Raw genomic sequence first — 21,288 nt, forward strand, 5'->3', positions numbered from 1 at the left:
TGAGTAAATGGGTCTTTACTGAGATATCATAAGCTTCGTCATACATATGTCCATAGGTTACACAGAAGCAATTAAAGGCGTCTGGCTGTACACAGGTCTCTTGTTAAGAATGACACATTGAACACAGGATACATTATATCAACCCGTTCACATGTTCCCCCACCCCTCTGGCTCTCCCAGCCAAACACAACCATTATCGGGATGGAAGGAGCTGTCCCAAGGCTGCTGCGGTGATCCGAGATAAGGGCTCGCCCGTCCTGGAATCTGGAAAGCAACAGGGAGCAGGTGCAGGAGGCTATTGCAACATATCATAAGCTGAGGGACAGTGGGCCACAGACCTGACAATCGCCTTGGGTCTTGCCTTTGGGTTTCGCAGTTTGGCCACTGGGTTGTTACTTGACTCAGTCCTAAAGGGACAGCCATAAAGGGAGCAGCATGTTGGGGGTTAACTTTCCTCTTCAGGAAGCGGAGGAGAAGGATGAGGTGGACCTGAGGAGGGAGACATGTAAATGAGACTTAAGAAGGTTCACTGCACCTGGGCCAGTCAGCTGCTAGCCGGCCTTTCTTTTATGGGAGCTCCAGCAGCTGGCGGGGCACCAAGCCTTATCTCCAGGTTGTTGGCACCTAGAAGTGGAGTTTCCTTGGAGTTTCTGCTGTCTTGGGCCCAATGGCTTCTGGGTTGGCTCCTAGAAGTGGAGTTTCCACTGCCTTGGGGCCCAAGGGCTTCTGGGGTTAGTTCAGGGGCACTGGTGGGCAGAGCAGTGGAGTTTCCTTGGGGTTTCCGCTGCCTTGGTGGCCCAGTGGCTTCTGGGTTTAATGCAGGGGCACTGGTGGGCTGAGCAGTGGCCCATTGACCAGTCAGTACAGGAGTCTTACTATAAACCTTATATGATTGGAATTTTCCAATCCTCATGGCAGTTGGATTGTGGGGGAGAGAACTAGATAACCCCTCACCCCACTTCATGTGGACAATTAGGCAGTGGTGCCCATACCTAACCCTCTTTCATCCAAGTGGCATAGGATTTTGAGGAGGGTTCTGGAGACTGGTCCTGGTGTTTAGGTTTTAAGGCAGTGCCTGGTCTTGCCTGCAGATGGAATGGAGCAGCTTGTCCCTCGGATTTCCTCTGAGCTATGCCTCCAGGGAGGGCTATTGATTCTTGGCAACTGGGTATGGCCAGCAGTCTCTAGGCTGGGGTACCAGTTGGTCTGTAGGAGTTATGGCTGAGCTGGTGGATCTCTCCCAGTTATGGGAAGTTTAGGCGCATTTAGGTACACCAGTAAACCTCCCAGTTTGATGTAAGCCTGGGCAGCAACATTAATGATGGGCACGAGAGTTAGATCCTGAGCATTAGTGGAGTGATGACCCAAGCCCTTAAGGAGGGGTTTGGTTGACTCCACATTAGCCATGGGGAAAGTGAGGGCTGAGCTGCTACTTCTGTTTGATTAGATGTGGGGTCCTTTGCCTCACTCCTGGTCATTCACCTGGGGGTAATGAGCTGGGCTTCCCAAGGGTATGGCCCTTCTGTTACAGGCCCCACAGATGTGCACACATAGGCAAGGTGGCCCAGTGTGCTCAAGGAGAGGAGCAGGCCTCCACCTCATGTACTGGTCATTCACTTGGGCAGTAATGACCTTGGCTGCAGGGCACGGCTGTTCCGGTATATAGGCTCACGCAGATTTGAACACATAAGCATAGTGCCTGTGAGATGGAAGGGAGGAGTGGCCTCCATTTCATGTTCAGGTCATTCAGTTGGGTGGTATGACCTTGTCTCGCAAGGTATGGCCCTTTCCTTACAGGCTCATATAGGCTTGCAGCGCTGAGGCAAGTAGTGGACTGATGGTTTGAGGGGAGGTGCGGACTTCCGCCTTACATCCTAGTCATTCGCCGCGTGGTGTTGACCTTGTCTCACAGGGCATGGTCCTTTCCTTACAGGCTCATATAGGCTTGCAGCACTGAGGCAAGTTGTGGCCTGATAGTTTGAGGGGAGGTGCGGACCTCTGCCTCATGTCCTGGTCATTCGCCATATGGTGTTGACCTTGTCTCACAGGGCATGGCCCTTTCCTTACAGGCTCATATAGGCTTGCAGCGCTGAGGCAAGTAGTGGACTGATGGTTTGAGGGGAGGTGCGGACTTCCGCCTTACGTCCTAGTCATTCGCCGCGTGGTGTTGACCTTGTCTCACAGGGCATGGCCCTTTCCTTACAGGCTCATATAGGCTTGCAGCGCTGAGGCAAGTAGTGGACTGATGGTTTGAGGGGAGGTGCAGTCCTCCGCCTCACGTCCCGGTCATTCGCCGCATGGTAATGACCTTGGCTCACTGGGCATGACCTTGGCTGCAGGGCATGGCCCTTTCGTTACAGGCTCACACAGACTTGCAGTGCATAGGCAAGTAGTGGCCTGGTGTGTTGATGCTTGGTCCTCAATGCTTCCATGTTGGTGCGGTGGGAAGCTTGGGACTCGTTAGCCCCTGAGAGGGCTAGATGAAAGGCTAACAGAGCCATAGAGAAAGCTTTGGGGGAGGGTTGGGGCATTTATTTGCCACACCCCTACATACTAGGCTGAATTTGCCAACCTCTACCGAGGTAATGGGGGTTCACCTGGCCACTGAAGGCAAGGACATCATCCTCAATGACCTACGGCAAGGGCCGAGGTTGGCACTAGGCCACCTGTGGGGTGCTAGGGCCTAAGCAGAGGCTTGGCCCTAGCGGTGGCAGGATACAGTTTGGGAATAGGGAGCGGTGAGTACCTTAGGTGCTTCTCCACTGATGGGGAAGAGGGGTCTGCCAGGAGCGGATGGTACTGCTTGTGATGGCTACAATGCTGCGTGGGCAGACTACCTTGGGGAACCCCATGTGCAAGTCCTTCCCTCACTGCTGTATGGCTGAGGCTTAGGAGCTTGAGCTGGGGGGATCCATTTTGCTGCCCGGCCAGGTCTTAGCCATCCATAGGATGGCTCGCACCTGGGGCTTCGGGGCTCGCCCAGACAGGTCAAGGCGGAGGTCCAGGGGTGACCCCATGGCTTGACCTGTACTGTGTTAATGGCTGATGTTATGTTTAATAAAGTGGCCCTTTAGTTCCAAGCCTTGTGTCTGTCTCATTATTCCGACTAGGGTGGCAAAACTTAATACCGTTTCAGCAACACTGTTGAGAAGGCCCTTTTCTACATGCCAACCAATGAACTTACTCATAGTTCAAGATCTTTCTCATAGGCCTTTCTTCACCTTAACTCTGAGTAAATTTGTATGGGAATAAATTATACTTTAGGGTAAGGATGTCTAGGGGTTACTACATCAACTCTCCAGGTCACTTGCCCATTCTGAAGTTGAACAGAGCTTCCATAGAACTCTCAGACAATCAAACAAGAAACTTCTGAGAGCCATCGGGAAAACATCAGAATCCATTATTTTCCAAGGATAGACATCCTAACTGGTCCCCCATCCATTGGAGAGTTACAGATTCTTTGAACCTAAACTGCTAATGGTCTCTGCATGACAAGGGAGTTATATAAAGCTCCCCCACTTCAAGAACCTGAGCCTTCTATCCTCAGAGGAACATCATGTCAAAAGTCTGATGAATGTGTAAGGCCAGATAGCACCTGCAACTAGCGTTGCCGACCTCCAGGTGAGACAGGGAGATTTCCCAAAATTATAACTGGAGTATAGTGAGCTGTTCCCCTTTAGAAAATGGGTGCTTTGGAGAGTGGGCTTTAAGTCATTATACCCCTCTGAGGTTCCTCCCTGCCGTGGGCCCCACTCCCAAATCTTCAGGAATTTTCCAACCCTGAGTAGGCAACTCAGTAGGCAACTCAACTGAGTAGGCAACCCCTTTGACAGACAAACATGGGGAAATCATGGAGCCTCCATGGACAAAAGACATGTGGGGACAGGGGCTAAAGGAGGGGAGCTGAGTAAGATTGCATGAGATCGCATGGCTTCACCCGACCCACTTCGGCATTTGTGAAATAAGAGTATTTCTCAAGAATACACGGATGCAGAAGTGCATTGGCTTTCCAATGTGGGTAATCACAGCAGCATAAGTATTTGTATTGCATTTACACAGCAACGTTATTTCCTGTCGAGGAACATGTCAACTCACAATCTAGGCTGTATGCTAGGAGCCTGATCACATGGGGCAACATCCCGAGAAATACTTAAAACCAGCTTTCAAGTTTTTCCCTGCCCACTGGCATGATGTGCCAACCTCCTCCAGATCCAGCTGCCAAGATTCTTGACACAGTTTCCAGCCCATATCCTCCCATCAACAAGGTCAGAACAGCCAGTCTCAGGCACACATTTCCTCCCAATCCTCCTGGAACAAGGCAGACCTTCTCTAGTTCTTATCAGTGAGCTTGATGTGTGTGCCAGAAATGCCCTTCTGCCATCTATACTTGCCAAACTGGACTGTGAAAGAGAAATAAAGGGATGTTCACTGGACACTGAAAATGGAAACATTCAGAAGCCATATGGAGAACTTTTCACCTCCTCTAGCCTTTCGTAACAGACATAGTAATGTAGACATCGTCTTATTTGACCAAAAAACTTGCAGAGGGAAACTGTTGAGTAGGAATTTGTAGATCTGACATTATTGGACTTGGGTTTTTTTTTCAGACCTCAGAACAAGCAAATAATTGTCTGTGAAGGGACAAACACACAGCTTGTCTCTCTGCATGAATCATGTTGCAGTTTGTTACAACATCCCAAAGCAGGGGCCTTGGCAATTTAATTTGCTTTCTTCAATTAACTCCACACTTAAAAAAACAAAACACCAAGATTGTAAAGTGGGATTAGATTTAGATTTGTCGTTTGTGCTTGCGAGGAGGAAAAAAAAACTCCTTAAATCCAGTTCTCAAAAACATCTGAATCTATATATATAAAGACAAGTGTCCTGACTGACTCATCATCGCCCAGCCCAAACCCCTGGACCTAGAAACATGACATTTGAGGAGAACATTCATGATGTAAACACCCACTAAGAAGGGATTTTAAGAAATTTGCCCCCAAAGGGGTAAAATGTGTTTCCCCAAAGGGATATAGCTTCCCTGTGTGGTTGGCAGGCTGCTGCCTGCTTGAGCCCCTGCCCACTGCCAGCTTGGCCACTCTTCCCTGATTGGACCACCCTTTCAAGGTCATTTGCATATACAGTCTGGGGCTCACAACATTCCACACCTTATTCCACCCTCCCAAGACAGTTGGAACACAAAGGTCATTTATGTATGCTGTCTGATTGGTCCTACCTCCCCCCCACATTCTAAACAGTATGTCGTTGCTACTGGGAGTCATTGAATGTGTCCTGAGGTCAAGTGCACCTCCCAGTCTTCTCCTAAAAGTTCACTAGGGTTGCCAACTAAAAAAACCCACCAAAAAAACACACACCCCAAAATGTTCCATACCCGTAAGTATTATAACTGGATTTAAAGTAGTTAAATACTGTAGTGAAGCACGGGTATCAAGCTAGTCTGGAGTCTGGACATAATAGCAAGCAGCAGTTCAGGCTTCCTGAACCCAGAACCCTCCAATTGGCCTATGCACACCACAGCTAGGGGATATTCAGGAGTCATTTTGTAGAAAAAGAGCTGGAGGAACTCATTAGCATAACACATTAGCATATGCCACACCCCTTGACATCACCAGAAACATGTCATTAGCATAACTGATTTGCATATGCCACACCCCCTGATATCATCTATCCTAGCTGTTTTGGACCCAATCCTGGCCATTCAGGACCGAAATTGGGCCCAAAATGGCAAAAAGGGGCTGAAAATGTCCAAAAAGGTGCCCAAAATGGTCAGGATCGGGCCACTGCTGAACAGGAGAGTGATCCACCACCCATCAGAGGCCCAATCTGGGCTGTTTCAGCCCCAATCCAGGATGAAACAGGCCCAAAATGGCCGAGAGGTGGGCAGGGCCACCTGACATGTGACCTCTTTGGGGAACTACCGGAACTGCGTTCCTGTGCGTTCCCCCTCGAAATGAGCCCTGGGGATATTTATACATCTGTGGCGACACAAGGATAATATTGTAGGGACTGAAAATGGGTTTTATATTTTTAGAAGTTTATATAACAAATGTTTAAAAGCAAAACAGAGAAAGGTTAAACGAACTGGAGTGGGGGGTGGGGAAGGACAGTAAAAGCTCGCTCTCTATTGGATAATGTTACCAATCTAAAAGGAGCTTTGTGCTGATTGGATGAAATTGAGCTTCTCAGCCAGGACTGAGTGAGAGTGAGGGAGGGAATTTTCAATTGGAAGCAAAGTGACAGCTGGAAGTGAGGAGGCTAGTTTCCCTCAAAACAGGAGAAACACTTATCAGAAGTAGAGCAAAATGTGTTTATCCTGTTTAATTTGAACAAAATGTTGGCCTCAATTGATTTTTTTTTTGTATCTAAAAGGCACTAAGCCTAATTTGGCTTCTTTTCTGCAGCTATGTATTAAACACCTGTTTATTTGAATTTTAAAATTGTGTGGCATGCCCATTTGTACAACCCTTCCACCTCTTTACAATAAAAAGTTCTCTGTTGGAGTTTTTAGTAATGAGGAATGAGCTGCTCTTCCTGAATAAGCCACAAAGGTATTGGTGACTGCAGTAAGAGTGGAAGTGACAAGTGGCACACACAAATAAACACTGGAAGTCATATTTTGCACTTCTAACAAAATGGGCCTGATAAATTCATTTATTTTTAAGTTGCCACCTAACTTTTTATTTTTCTGGATGCTACAGACTGACATGGCTATGGGAATCTTTCTGGAAGTTCATTAATCAGATGTGTAATAGCTGCCTGACAGCTTTAGCAATCTTGGCTTATTTGAATGAAGTCATTTTTACTCTGTGAGGGATAGTTCAGTGTTACTTTTAAAACTGAGTCCTTAAAAAAAAACCTGTGAAGAAGCCCGTGTTCAAAATCAACAAAAATAAAAATTAGTTGAGAGCTATTGAAAGTTCAGGCTACAACATTAGGGAGGATGGGATGGGGAAAGGAAGCCAGAATATTATCAGCACAACTTTGAACATGAACTGGGAGGGAGGGCAAGGAATGAACAGGTCCTATCCACATACCTCACAATGGCCTCTTTTCTTTCTTTCTTCCCTTTCTCCTCCCTCTGTCCTTCACTGCAAGGATCTCTTGGGTTATCCCCCACACAGTATAATTTGCAAGTCATTGTGTTAAACTCCAATTATAACATCAAACCGCAAGTTGATAGGTAGTTTTGATTATGTTTGGTGGAGCCGTGCTATTCTGTAGTAACAAACTGTTCTTAAATAAAAGGCCTTAGGCAAGTTGACAAACTTACCTCTACTCACTCAGTCATTATCAATCCTTTATTGCATCTATACCCTGTCCTTCTTCCAAGGAATTTGACATAAGGCCTCAACAATTCTGTCGTGAGTGGCTAGGTGGAGATTTGAACTCAAGTTTCCTTGCCCTCCAGTCTAACTGTACACCACATGGTCAGCTTCCTCTGTCCAAAAGACAAAGGAGAAGTTAAATTTTTGTGATTTGTATTTCCCCGCACACTGTGAGTTTTGCCTGTGCAAAGCAATTACTGGCCAGGAACTGGCTGCAACTTTTTGTAAGGACAACTGCTAATGTGGGTCAAAAGGAAGAAAGGCCCAGAACAGACAAATTGCATTCATTTTAGTTTTCCAAAACAAGAGGAGGCTACAGAGACAATTTCTCAACAAAACCCCCTCAGCAATGGAACACACCTAGGTAAGGCCTGCAATCCCTTTTTAAAATGTTGTACCACTAGTTAGGCATGCTGAACTATTTTTGGGAGGAAGGGGAATCCCCCCCCCTTTTAAAAAAAAAATTGAATTTGAATACCAGGCTGCAATGTGACTGATGTTGTACACAAATTTGCTTCACAGAGGCAATTTCCAGTCAATTAGGAGCACAGGGCAAATGGGATGATGTCAAAATATGATGATGCTAACCACCTCGGTTCTGATGCCATTGGGACAAATGGATCTAATTCTGGAAGCGGAACATTTTGCCCACTTAGAGGCACTCAAATAGCTCAATCACTCAAATCTGAGGACAAGTGCTTTTCATTAATACCGAAAATGTTTTCAGAAATGCCCCCTTTTTTGACTTGCACTCAGTCACCAGTTATGGACTCAGCTAGTTGAAATGAGGGTAGCAGCATGAGTTTTGAGGTGTGTACTTTTACAGGGAAATGTGTGCAGGGAAAACAGGTTGTTGATAAATCTGGATAATGGAGGTTAAGGTGTTGTGGAGGGAAAGGGATCCCATTCCCTTAGTGGGGGTGGGGGATCCCTCACTTTCACCCTCTGCTCCTTATCTCCACTTAGCTGGCTGGTGGGGGAGGAAGGCATGGGAACAGACCTGGGTGCGCTTCTGGGGCTGCGTGACAACATCACTGATGTCATTGCGCCACCTTGAGAGCACCCCCACGCTTTTGCCACTGGCTGATTTGGACCCCATATGGGGCAAACAGGGCCCGTTTGAAGCCCAAATCAGCCTGCTGTGAAGCGTGCATGAACTTCTGCACCTGTGTGGTGCTGTCACCGGAAGTGTCGTCACCGGAAATGATGTCATTGCACAGCTATGGGGCCGTACGCACTGTGCATGCACAAGTGAAACATAAAGAAGGGAAGAAGCAGGTAAGAGCCAGGTCTCCTCCTTCTTGCCAAGAGGGTAAGGGGAACTGATAACCCTAATGTAAATGATCCATCACAACTAAAAATATAGATTCTGTTATCTGAGTATGTTTAACATAGATTACAACAAACATGCGTATTTCCCAGTATGTTGTTGTTAACTAACCTATGTAAATAGATGATCCCTCTCCAGATGAGAAGTTCAGCAGATCCTCCAATAACAACTTCTCTATTCTTGCCATACACACAACATCCTTATTCCGCCCCCCCCCACACACAAATAAGCCTATAGGCAAAGCCCACTGTTGCCTGCCTGAAGGCCAGGGCTTTCATTCTTGCTTGGTTTACAGAGCAGTTTCTACTCAGGGAACCGTTCCTCAGCATGAAGATCTCCATAGCTGCTGAGACACCATTCCTGCCATGATATCCTGTCCTTCCATGGGTTAAGATGATGTTTCCTAACCGGCGTTCTGCAGTCTATCGCCATGAGTTCCACAAAAATCACAGAATCAAAATACTGCAAAAAGTTTAAAATATCCCTTGAAATATCGTGGTTATTAAGCTGACACCCACACATAAGAGCTCAACTCTTTACAAATAGATTTTCTTGACAATAATTTAGCTGTAACTGTATTGTGCTTCCTACTCTTAACTAGAGATGGGCACGAATCCAATTACAACCCAAAAAAACACACAAACCAGGCTGGTTTGTGGTTCGCGAACCACAGTTTGTGGAAGCTCCTTTCTACGAACTTCCACGAACTGGTTACTGGTTTGGGTTCGTTTGGGTCATATTGGGAAAGGGACAGTTTAAATGGCCATTTCCCCAAGGAAATGGCCATTTAAACTTTTCCTGCAGCTTGCAAGTGGCAGGTCCCTTTAAACTATCAGCTGGCAGGCGGCAGGTGGGATCCTCCCCGCCGCATGCCAGCTGATAGTTTAAAGGGACCTGCCACTTGCAAGGCAGGAAAGGGCCCTTTAAACTGTTAAATGCCCCTTTCCCTGCCACTGCTAAGTGGCCGGAAAGGGGTGTTTAAACCCCACGAACCACAAACCATGAACTGGTTCGTAACTGGCCCCAGTTCCGTGCCAGTTCATGGTTCCTCATGGTTCATGTTTTTTGGGGGTTCGTGCCCATATCTACTCTCAACTTCTTCTGACCTGTAAACAGATAGAGGTTCTTCAAGATTTTAAGAGTTCCTCCATGGAAAAAAGTTTGGGAAAAAATGGGTTAGTGTTTCTTCTCAGCTTTCTTTCCTAGCGTTCCTTCCTTTTTTTTAACCCTCAAAAACTGCCTTCTTCCTGCTCTCCATTCTCTCATCTCCATGGTAGCCAATAACTCATCCTGTCATTCAATTGCCCTTCCTTCCAGTTGGTTAGTTTCTTGTTCCTGGTTCACTATGAGGAACAGAAAAAGTAAAGCCCCCCAAATGGGGTAGAGGCTGGAAGCAATCTGGGAAAGCAGTCAGAAGCTGTGTGCAAGTTGATATCAATGACTGGGGGAAATATAGACATGCAGCCCTGGAAGAAAAAGATTACTGATTATGGATTGTTGTTTTGCCACTGAGAATTTCATTGTTGGAATTTGACCAGTCATTTAAATGGCTTTAAATGAATTGTACTTCTTGTCATTAGCTGCCTCAGGCAAAGTTTTCAGAGAGGCAGGATAGAAATATTCTAAATCAATAAATAATAAATGCATGTAAGGGGGAGATGTGTAAAAAATTAAATGTGCATTTAAAAAAAAAACTGACTTAGGAGAGAGCTTGAAGATACGTCCACTGGCCCCAAACTACTTATTTCTCCTCCCTTTCTGCCTCCTCCTGGAGTATACAAGCCAAGTGTTTCCTTGCTCCTATAATAAGGTGAGAAAGTAGCTGAAATGACTCTGGCAAAGAATGCACTAACTTACACAAAAGGAGAGCCTTTCTAATCTCATGAGCAAGCAATACAACTGGGATGGGGCTACTTGGAGTCGACAGTGGCTAAGTGCAAATTTAGCTAAGCGTTCTAGTTGGTGCCATGTCTGAACCTCATCCATGCCAATATTGGTTATGATGAACACAGAGCATATAGCTATGGCTTAATATCACTTTGTTAGTGTGCTAACTTTCTCAAGCTTTCACAGGTGTTTGTTTGCTGGACTGCAACGGCTTCCCATGTTTTCAGTGTTTATGACCTTGCACTTCTTCCCAGACTGTGCTGTGTCTCGCATCTTAGCAACTCATCCTTTTTTTTTTAATTTTTAATTTTTAGTTACTAATACTACAATGGGGAAAAAGTGGGAACAGGGAAAAGGGAAAGAAACAACACATAACAACATAAACACTACATCTACAAATAATGCATTCCCTTCATTCTGCCATTGTTTAAAATTAAAACTTTGTAAAATGCTTTTTTTTATATAATTTTTTTTTATTTTTAATTGCTTACAATAACTAACAATACAAAGGGAAGGAAGGGGGGCAGAGGGAAGGAAAGAAAAAAACAACACACCATATAACAACACTACACTACAAATAATGCTTTCCCTTCATACTGCCATTGTTTAGTATTAAAACTTTGTAAAATACTGATGGAATGGTTGACCTTGCAAAATACAGATTACAATCCAAATTAAATCTTCCCCCCCCCCCCGGGCCTCGGACGCAGTTCTCTCTGAACAGCTGCAACCGCCGTGCTCGTTCCCTCCTCCCCTCCCCCTTCAGATTTCGAGTCCTTTTCTTCTTGCTTGGCCTCTTGCTGAAATTCTTGGGTTTTGCCCTCAAAGTCCCTAGGCTGATCTTCTGATATTATCTTGTAAGCTTGATCTTTGTAACTAAACCAGATACCTTCCAGAAATAGCCATTTATACTTTATTCCACGTTCCCTCAGAAGAGCTGCAAACCTTTTATACTTAAATCTTCTTTTCTGAACTAAAAATGGAATGTCCTTCAGTATCTTGACCTTGTTCCCCAAAAAGTCCAGATCCGCATTGTATGAGTTATATAGGATAGTGTCCCGGATCCTCGTAGATGAAAAATCAATGATGATCTCGCGAGGCAGCTGACGCTTTGTTGCATATTTTGAAGAAGCCCGACGGACCTCCAAAATGGCGCTTTTTACCTCTTCCTTAGTTGCCCTCGCGGGTGTCGCCAATAATTCCGAGGCAAGATCCTTTAAATCCTCATTTTCCTCCTCTTCCACGTTCTGGAGGCGCAAAATTATCTGTGTTCGTTCCACTTGTAGCCCGATCAGCTGGTTCTCCACCAGCTTTAATTCTTTGTTCGTTGACCTCACGAGTGACGCATTTTCCCGAGCAGACTTCTCTGCCCCCGCCGCTACTTCCTTAATGGTTTTCACTTCGCTCTCAATTAAGCCCACCCTTTGATCCATTTCATTTAACTTGTCAACAAAGGGCTTTATGGCTTCGATAACCGACCTCTTCACTAAGTCCTCAAGAGACTCTCTTTTTCCCTGCAGGGCAGCCGAGATTGACTTGCCCAAAGCGGGACTCTGCTTTTTCATCGCCATTTTAGGGGGGGGGGGGGAGACCGCCGACCAAGTTCTGAAACTCAGTGAGGGGGAAGAAACCCGAGCCTTCTTAGCTTCAGATCCCACCAATCCTTCACGTACGCTTGTAATAACAGAAGGGATTCGCTTACTTACAGGCTTTCGCCTAGTTCTGCTCTTTGCCGTTTTCCATGGCCCGGCAACACTCGAGGTGCCGCGCACGTCTGCTGGCCTCCATAGGGGAAAACGGGCAATTTACCCCCTGCGTCGATTTCAGGGGGTTCTTCCCATGGCGCCCCGGACCCTGCCTCCCTCACTGGGAGTCCTGGGGGCTAACCTTCGCAGGTCAGCCGCCCGGTCAGGCTGCTCAGGCGCTTCCTCCCGGACCTGCGGAGAGGAGCATCCGACATGGCCGAGAAAACGAAACCAAATCACAACTCATCCTAATATCACAAATATGTAAAGTGTTCTCACACAAAATGAGCGCCAAAGTATTGTTTATAGTTAGAACGGGGGGGGGGGGGGACGGAGTAAACGAGATGGGTAAAAGGAAAGTATCTTTTGCATGATGTCATTCCAGTGAATTTCTACTCATGGTGCTTAGAGCTCTGTCTTGCTTCTAAGTAGACCTATGGAACTGTATATTGAAATGATCTGATTTCTGAATAAAATCCATTTGACTAAGTACTGGTGTCTTACTGCAAATGGTCCAGAGATCTGTCTGCAGTATCCTGTCATCCATAGCCTGACAGTTGGATTCTATCTCTGTCAAGCATATATTTGCCAAGTCACTTCCTTCTCTACCCATTGCCACCTCTGGAAAAGGAAAGTTAAAGTTGGTATGGGGAAAACAAAAACTGAGTGTAGCAGCAGCCATTGTGGCACCTTCAAAAATGACATCTGGATGTGACCTGTTACCAAAAACTGAAAGTCATTTCATTCACATTAGTTACACTTCTGAGGTTAACAAACCAGGCATGTTTGGATTAAGGTTTGATTGATTACATTCCATAGATCCCTTAACGTGGTGTATGGGGCCAGGGATATCCAAAAAGAAAAGGCTGATCATTATTTAGTTCTGAAGGATTACATTTGTAATCTACGATTGTAACCATTAACTGGAATAAATGATAACATTTATGTTGAAAAAAGCACTGTTATCTTTCAATTTAACCAGTCTAAATAAAGTACTGTTTTAACCCACATGGTCCACTGTACCTTACTATTATGTTCCTGGTTTATAGCTTTCTGTCAGGCTTGTACAACGCCTTAGGCACCGTTAATAATGTCAGGAACTGTTAGCAAGCATTATCAAGGAATCCTTTGTCTATGCGCATTCAGTAATGACAACAGTGGGAACTGAATGTCCAGTCTGGCATTCTGCTATTGTTAGTTATGACTTTAAAAATTGGGATTATCAAAGCTTTCATGGCCAACCGCAAACACCCCACACATTCAGCACATCTAGCAAAGCAAAGCTAAAGAGGTTTTCCACACAGAAATAAGGCATACTGAATCCAATTAATCCAAAATGAGTAATAACGTTAATCTGCAGCTAGAAATGAATGGTTATTTGGGGACCAGTAGTAGCCTGTTGGACTTTTTCAGCTCTGAAAGTTAACATGGACTTTCACAAAAAATGTGAGTGACATTCTCTCATAGCTTGTTTTTCATTGAAATGAAATCTCATACGGTTGCCTCGACATTTATTCACAATTCAAAACTGTTCTTTGAATAATTTTGAATCTGTGAAATAGCACAGCATGGCTGCTAGCCAGTGTTTGTTTGTTGTCCACCTTTCTCACTGTGATCCAAGGCGGATTACACAGTGCAAATGAAATACAATATAATCAACAGCCAGGACATTCATTGAGCAAGTACAGTAACTAATGAACAACGGTCAGGACATTCAGTGAACAGAAACAATAGGGTATGGTAGAAGAAAATTTGAAAACAAGCATGAAGTCCAGCATACAGATGAAATCTTTCTGAAAATGCATAACTAATTTATATGGCATGTTAAGCAACATGGAAAATCCCCAATGGTGCTTATCTGCATCAGCAGACAGTACCCAATAGCACAGCATATAGCTCAGAGCATTTCTCTGAGCTATTGCTTATGACATGACCTATAATCTGGGTAGAAAGCCCTCATGAATAATTCAGTTTTATGGAAAGCCAAGCAAGTGGGAGCTTTCCTGACCTCCTCAAGGGGTGCCAGGTTCTCTGGGGTTCAAACTGGGGATGGAGGCGGTCGCTGGGGGGGGGGCATGTTTCTGGTACAAAGTGGAAGCAACGGGTTATGCCAGGGGCAAATTTGGTAAAAATTGGCCCCCAATCCAGTGTTGAGGACTGATTTTTACCCAATTGGCCCCTGCCGCTACTCTGTGCTTCCACGTCATGCTGGCTATTCCCTGCTCTGACCAGAGAAATGGGATCTCTGCTTCTCAGGCAGGCCATTCCATAAGGTGGGGGCCTCTACAGAGAAAGTACGTGTGTGGGCAACTGGTGAATTTGCCTAACTGCAACGTGGTATCTGCGGAATGCCCTGTCCAGATGAGAGAACCTGCTGTGGTGGGGAGAGGCGGTAGCACAGATGTGACATTCACAAGGCATTAGCCTGCATGAATCATTCATGTCCAGAGTTGTCATCAAGAGCAGACCTTGCATCATTTAAAATCTGCTTTGTGGGGTATATGAGTTACTTCAGCGCCAGTAAAACTAGCACATTCGACAAGGTGGTATTCATCATATTGGTGCATGCTCAAGATTGACTAGATCACGCTACAGTTCTCACATGGCAGTGCAAGAATGTGTAAATCCAATTAATACAAGCGAACAAGAACATGCTCAGTTTGGGGAGGTAGTCCAGAAAGTAAAATTCTGTGCAGTGTTGGAACAGTAGAAAGATATATCAAGCAACTCCTACCCTCCCATGCACTCCCAACTGCATCAAGAGAATCAAGGAAACCACTTCTTTGAGAGAGGTTCCCCCCCCCCCCCCGGTTGGGTGCATTGGGCAAATAGATGAGGGAAGAAGAGAAGACAGCCATGGCAAAGTATTGGCTACACAGGCTTGATGAACATCAACGAAGCCAAGCAAAAAGGACAAGGTTAGATTAGAGAAACAAGCCATGTGGCTGCCTGTCTACTTCAAAACAGAATTGAAACACTTAAAAAATTATTTTTAATTCATTAAAAAAAACCATATTGCTAAGATAAGGGATGGGGTTAGAGAAAGCAGCTTGAGAATATGCACACACAGGTCAGAGGCTGCAGTGGTAAGAACACTTCCTGGGAGTAAGTCCTATTCACTAAAATGGGACTGTGACGGAACACAATTTATAGAAGAGTTTCCACCATGCAGCTCTCAGAAGTCTGGAGGGGAGGAACTGATAGTGGCCTAAATTAAGAACTGGATTGGCTGGCTTTCCCCTTCCCTTTGATTGGCTAGTCAGAACTCCCATTCCAGCCAAAGGAAAGGGTTATTTCTTCCTAGGAAAGGAAGAAAAAGGGGGTTGGCTCTGAGGAGGACCCTAGGACTGGTGTAAAAGGAAAATTGTGTTAAACTACTGTCCAACAACCAAAGTTCTCTGCAGAGAAACTTTGTTACTGTAACCAAAGGAGTAAAAAAGAACATTGAAACTAAGCTGCAAGAAAATTGTTTTGCCTTTTATTTTTAAAGAATTCTGTACTAGAGATGGGCACAATCCGCATTACGAACGTAAAAAACCCACAAAAATGGTGATCGCGCAATTGTGACCCGGCGGATCGTGATCGTCCACACCCAATGATCCAGTGGTCAGAAGAGGCCTGGATCGTGGCATTCGGGCATGATTCAGGAATCCAGACACTCAGGCGCCAGCAATCTATTCCCCTGGCAACAGAGCCAGGCGAATGCCTGAGCTCTGTTTGCCCTCCTTCTGTCACCCTGGAAACCCGAATGGAAGCCCAGCTTTCCTTGATCAGCAGGGCTTCCTTCCAACCACGGAGCAGCAAAGCAGTTACAAGTTGGGAGAAGACACCCAGGGGAGAGAGGGGGAAGGGGGTGTTTTGTAGCCATGGGCAGTCCAATCTCATCCCTGCAAACCCTGATAGGCAGCTCTGACGGGCCAAAAACAGACCTCCTGTGTTGCTGAATGGGACCCATGCTTATAAATAGCCATGGGCTCCCAGGCTAGGTTTCACTTTCTGCTAGCAGTGGAGTGGGACAGAGCTCTTGCTTGCCACTTGCTAGCCTTTGGGGGGGGGGGGGAGAGAGAGAGAGAGAGAGAGAGAGAGAGAGCACAATTGTGCTTGGCTTTGGTGGATAGGGATCTATCTCCTCTGGTTCCAGGGCTGCTGCCTGGCTCTGGGGCCAAGCTCAGTGGGCACCTCGGCTGAGGGCTCACATTAGTGCCTGATCTGTTCAGGTCTGTGGGAGTGGTGGGCTAGGGCTCTATTCCCTCCCTCCCTCTGGTTCCAGGGCTGCTGCCAGGCCTTGGGGCCAAGCTTGGTGGGTACCTCGGCTGAGGGCTCACATTAGTGCCTGATCTGGTCAGGTCTCTGGGAATGGTGGGCTAGGGCTCTAGTCCCTCCCTCCCTCCCTCCCTCTGGTGCCAGGGTTGCCGCCAGGCCCTGGGGCCTAGCTCAGTGGGCACCGTGGCAGAGGGCACACAGAGTCATCTCCTTTCCTGTCCTCCTTAATTCTAGTTTGGTGGCACAATGAGTCTTCCTCTTGTGTTGGCTGCCAAGGGTGGTTGTGGGGTGAAGTGCAATGGCAGTCCTCCGGGTTCACTTGTGGAAAGCAGTAGTGAGTGTGGCTCGGGGGCCGCAGGGAGTCCTACCACTCCCCCCAATTCACCTATGTGGGCTGTGGAGGCCCAAGAGGTCTTTGCGCAGGAGGGAGAGAATCTCTCAACATTTTGAGGAGGGGTGGGCGGGCGATGGATCCCTGGAGGAATAGTATGTGTGTTATGAAAGATCCCTCCCGTCCCCATCCCAAACTCTCGGTGGTGTCCCCTCCCACAGTCCACCCTTCACCCCATCGTCCGTGTCCAGCCCCACAGCACAGCCTGTAACCGTTCATTCTCCTTCCCCTGGGACAGTTAGCGGCCGGCGTTACAAGGCATCTGTATGGAGGCACTTTCGGGCCCTTCCTGATGACCCCCATGTGGTGCAGTGCCGTGCCTGTGATGTCCTGGTGCGCAGGGGCAAAAACCAGAAGCACCTGTCTTTGACAGCCCTGACTCGGCACCTGAAGAGGCACCACCCGAGCCTGTCTCCCTCCTCACCCAGTGAAACATCCATTGGGGGGAGAAAGGGGGTCACCCGCTCTTCTGAGCAGGGGTCAGTGGGAGGATCACTTTGCCCTGAGGGTGATGCTGGTGAGAGCAGAGTGCTCCGGCAGGCCACACTGGCAGAGGTTGTCCCCTCAGGGTCCGGGACAGCGCTGCTTAAAACCTCGAGGCTGATGGCTCAGGAGGCAGCTGCCACCACACTGTTCCTCAGCGGGACCCTCGTGTGAGGACCTGTGGTGGCTGGGGGATCAGGCCCCCAGTCCGAATGACATGTCCTCTCCCTCCCATGCCGGGAATACCAGCGCGCACCTCTTTGGTCTGGCAGTTGCGGGGGGGATCTTCCCACTTACCCCCCACATGGCAGGTCCTCTCCCTTCCATCCTTTCCGGCAAGACAGGAAGGTGGGTGATGCTGCTGATGGCAGCCTCCTTTGGGCACTTGCGCAGCAGCTCAGGAACTGTTGCACATGTAGTTCTGCTGCACAGTGCCCCCACCCATCGCAAACGCTGAACCCTCTGAGCAGGGGGGAATGGGTCGCTTGACTGATGTCCTTCCCGCAAAGGCAGGAAGGTGGCCGATGTCAGCTGCTGCTGCTGCTGTCCCGTTTCCGTCTCCCCCTCTCAGGAACCACTCTGACCCATCCAAACAATGTCTCCTGTCCTGCCCATCCCCTACTTTCTGCAAAGGCAGGACGGCAGATCACGTCAGCCCCTGCTTCACGAGGGACTATCCTGTTACTGCTCCCTCCTTGGTTACACAGCTCGGTTGCGCTAGCGCAGCTGATTGTATTGTGTATGGATACAGTCGGTTGACAATGTGGCAGAACCTCTGTCAACGGGACTGACAGGACCTCTTTCAGCTGCATGGGAATGTCTCCTGCAACTCCCGTCCTTTTCGTCAAGGCAGGAAGGTGGGTACTGTCGGCTGCCACCGTATTACTTCTTGGTGGGACCCTTGGGTGAGGACCCGCGGATGCTGGGGGATATTCCCCCTCCCCCTCCTCATGATAACAGGTTCTCTCCCACCCACTCTAGGAATACAAGCACGCTCTCTGCCGCCTCCCTGTGCCCGCCAGGCCCGGCCGCCGCCACCAGTACCCACCATTCATGTATCGCTGGGAATACCAGCATGCTCCTTTTCGGCAAGGTGGGCGGGCACATGGGGGGTGCTGCTGTCGAGTCGCCAGACCCCCTGTCCCCTGAGGGGAGGTGGCTCAACGCCGCCTCTGCATGCCCGCCAGGCCTGGTGGCCGCCGTCAACAACCATCTTCCTGCCATCGCAGGGAATATCAGCATGCTTCACTTGGGCCTGGTGGGCGGGCACATGGGGGGTGCTGCTGGCGAGCGGCCAGACCCCCGCCCCCTGAGGGGAGGTGGCTCGTTGCCGTCTCCCCGTGCCCGCCAGGCCCAGTGGCCGCTGCCAGCACCCACCATTCATGTATCGCTGGGAATACCAGCGCAATCCACTTTGGCCTGGCGGGCAGGCACATGGGGGGTGCCACCGGCGAGTGGCCAGACCCCCCCGCCCCCTGAGGGGAGGCAGCTCGTTGCCGCCTCCCCGTGCCCGCCAGGCCTGGAGGCCGCCACAATCACCCACCGTTCCTTTATTGCTGGGAATACCAGCGTGGTCCACTTTGGCTTGGCGGGCGGGCACATGGAGGGTGCTGCCGGTGAGCGACCGACCCCCTGCCCCCTGAAGAAGGCGGCTCGTCGCCACCTCCCCGTGCCCGCCAGGCCCGGCAGCCGCCGCCAGCACCCACCTTCTCACATAGCTCGTAATACCAGCGTGCCCTGCTTTGGCCTCCACGATCCATGATCCGGTTTGGTTCGGGAATGGGAGATGGTTGTTGCAGTTCGTTAATTCAGGATCGTCGCTGGGACCAAACCACGATCCGCTGATTCATTAAATTTTTTTGCTTCGTTTCCATGTCTATTCTGTACTATCAGCAAGTTTTACCTCAGCCCTTTCATTCTCTGACTGCCTATATTCCATCGCTGCTTGTTCAATAAAGTTTATTTCTTTTGAACACTCAGCTTCCATTGCCTTTTCATATACAGAAGGAAGAGGGCTCTTGCTTTCCCCTCTATCAATTCCTGGGCTGGGCTAAAAAGTCTAAAATGCAACCGCTTATCAGGGTGGGACAAAAAGAACTTTAAACTAAAAAAAAAGACATGCTACCTGAGGCTGCTCAGTCACAGCGAGCAAACTTTAATTTTGGTGAGGAAATCTGTTTCACAGTGGGGGAGAGAAGGAGGGGTCCTTCATAGGGACTTACATCCAAGTAGATCTCTAAAGTGCACCCCATTGTTTACTACAATTCTGAATATTTGACAAATAAACTTCTTTCAGCTGCCTTGCTCAATTTCTGAGCAAACTCTGAACTGAGCAGAAGGGTGATCAACCATCCACATATATTATTCTAGTCATCTCTCAGGATTTTTTCTAGCAGATCCATAGTAAATAATATCTATGGTCAAGAAAATTAGATGCCCACTCCAGAATTGTGTTAAATTTAAAGAAGAAAGCTTGAAATCTCACAAATACTAAATAGTTCATTGCAAGTCTTTCATTTGTTACAGTTTTCTGAAAATACTTAGTGGGTGCTGGCATCTTAAAAATCTTTCCCCCAGAAAATGAGATCCATTTGCTAGAGTTGTAAACATTTTATGGGTATTCTCTTTCTTTCATAAGACTAACTTAGAGCCAAGCTACAAGTGACGCCTGACACAGGTTGGACACTTGTCAGCTTCCCTCAAGTTTGGGTGGGAAATGTAGGCATCCTGGTCTTGCAGCTGTAATGGAGAGCCAAGCTGTAAAACCAGGACGCCTACATTTCCCATCAAAACTTGAGGGAAGCTGACCAGTGTCCAACCTGTGTAAGGCGTCACTTGTAGCTTGCCTCTTAGCAATTCAAGCAGAATAACTCCAGTCTAAGCCCATTGTAACTCTGGTTAGGATTTCACTGTAAATGTCAGTCTATGGAATTCAAGTTACTCTGATTTCATCTCCCACCCCTTGCTGCAAGAACTCCAAGGTCTCTTGAGTCAAAAGGGTCTTTATTGAAAAATTATATTCAAAGTACAGGTGTCCATAGTAAATCCAAAGGCAAGGAAGCTTCTGGCTGAACACAAAGCTTTGTTGAGAATGACGTGTTAGTTACATATTGCCATATATCAAACCCTCCTCCTAGTGCAATTTCCTGGCACGATCCTGTTTAATGGCATATTTTCTGACGTCATCGTGCCATTAAAGGGGATCGTACCAGGAAATCGTGCTAGGAAGACGCGTCATACTGTGAGTTTTGTGTGATTTTCCAGAGGGTTATGCGCACGTGTGAAAATGGCCCCCATCTTTCTTGCTTGCTGGATCAGACCAATTGTCCACCTCGTCCAGCTTCTTGTCCCACACAGCAGCCAACGAGTTACTTTGGAGGGCCAATAACAGGGCATAGAGAATGAGGCCTTCCCCTGATGCTGCCTCCTTGCTCTGGTATTCAGAAGATTGCTCTTTCTGTACATGGAGGCCTTTTATAACCATAGCCACTAGCTTCTGGTAGACCAATCTTCCATGAACCCCCTAATCCCCTTTTAAAGCCAGTGGCCATCACTACATCCTCTGGCAGTGAATTCCTCATTTTGCATTTCCTTATGTGCATCCCAAACCTGCTAAGAGAGACTGGCCCCAGGTCACCCAGCAAGCTGCAGGGCAGAGTAAACAGAATATGCTGTAGTGGAGAAGGTTGACTGTCAGCAGGGCTTTTTTTCTGGGAAAAGAGGTGGTGGAACTCAGTGGGTTGCCCTCGGAGGAAATGGTCACATGGCCAGTGGCCCCGCCCCCTGATCTCCAGACAGAGGGGAGTTTAGATGGCCCTCCGCGCCACCGAGCGGCACGGAGGGCCA

General features: G+C 47.7%; 1 protein-coding gene across 1 annotated transcript in view; it reads left to right on the forward strand.

Annotated features, from left to right (window-relative positions):
* The first annotated feature begins 8,495 nt into the window (after nt 1-8,495).
* The window catches only part of LOC129323858 (cysteine-rich venom protein triflin-like), a 32,672-nt gene continuing 19,879 nt past the window's right edge, over nt 8,496-21,288 (forward strand). The window contains exon 1 of the mRNA XM_054970630.1: nt 8,496-8,621. Within this exon, the coding sequence (XP_054826605.1) occupies nt 8,496-8,621 (126 nt within the window). The remainder of the gene's footprint in view (nt 8,622-21,288) is intronic.

Source organism: Eublepharis macularius, chromosome 1, assembly GCF_028583425.1.
Source record: "Eublepharis macularius isolate TG4126 chromosome 1, MPM_Emac_v1.0, whole genome shotgun sequence".
NCBI lineage: Eukaryota > Metazoa > Chordata > Lepidosauria > Squamata > Eublepharidae > Eublepharis > Eublepharis macularius.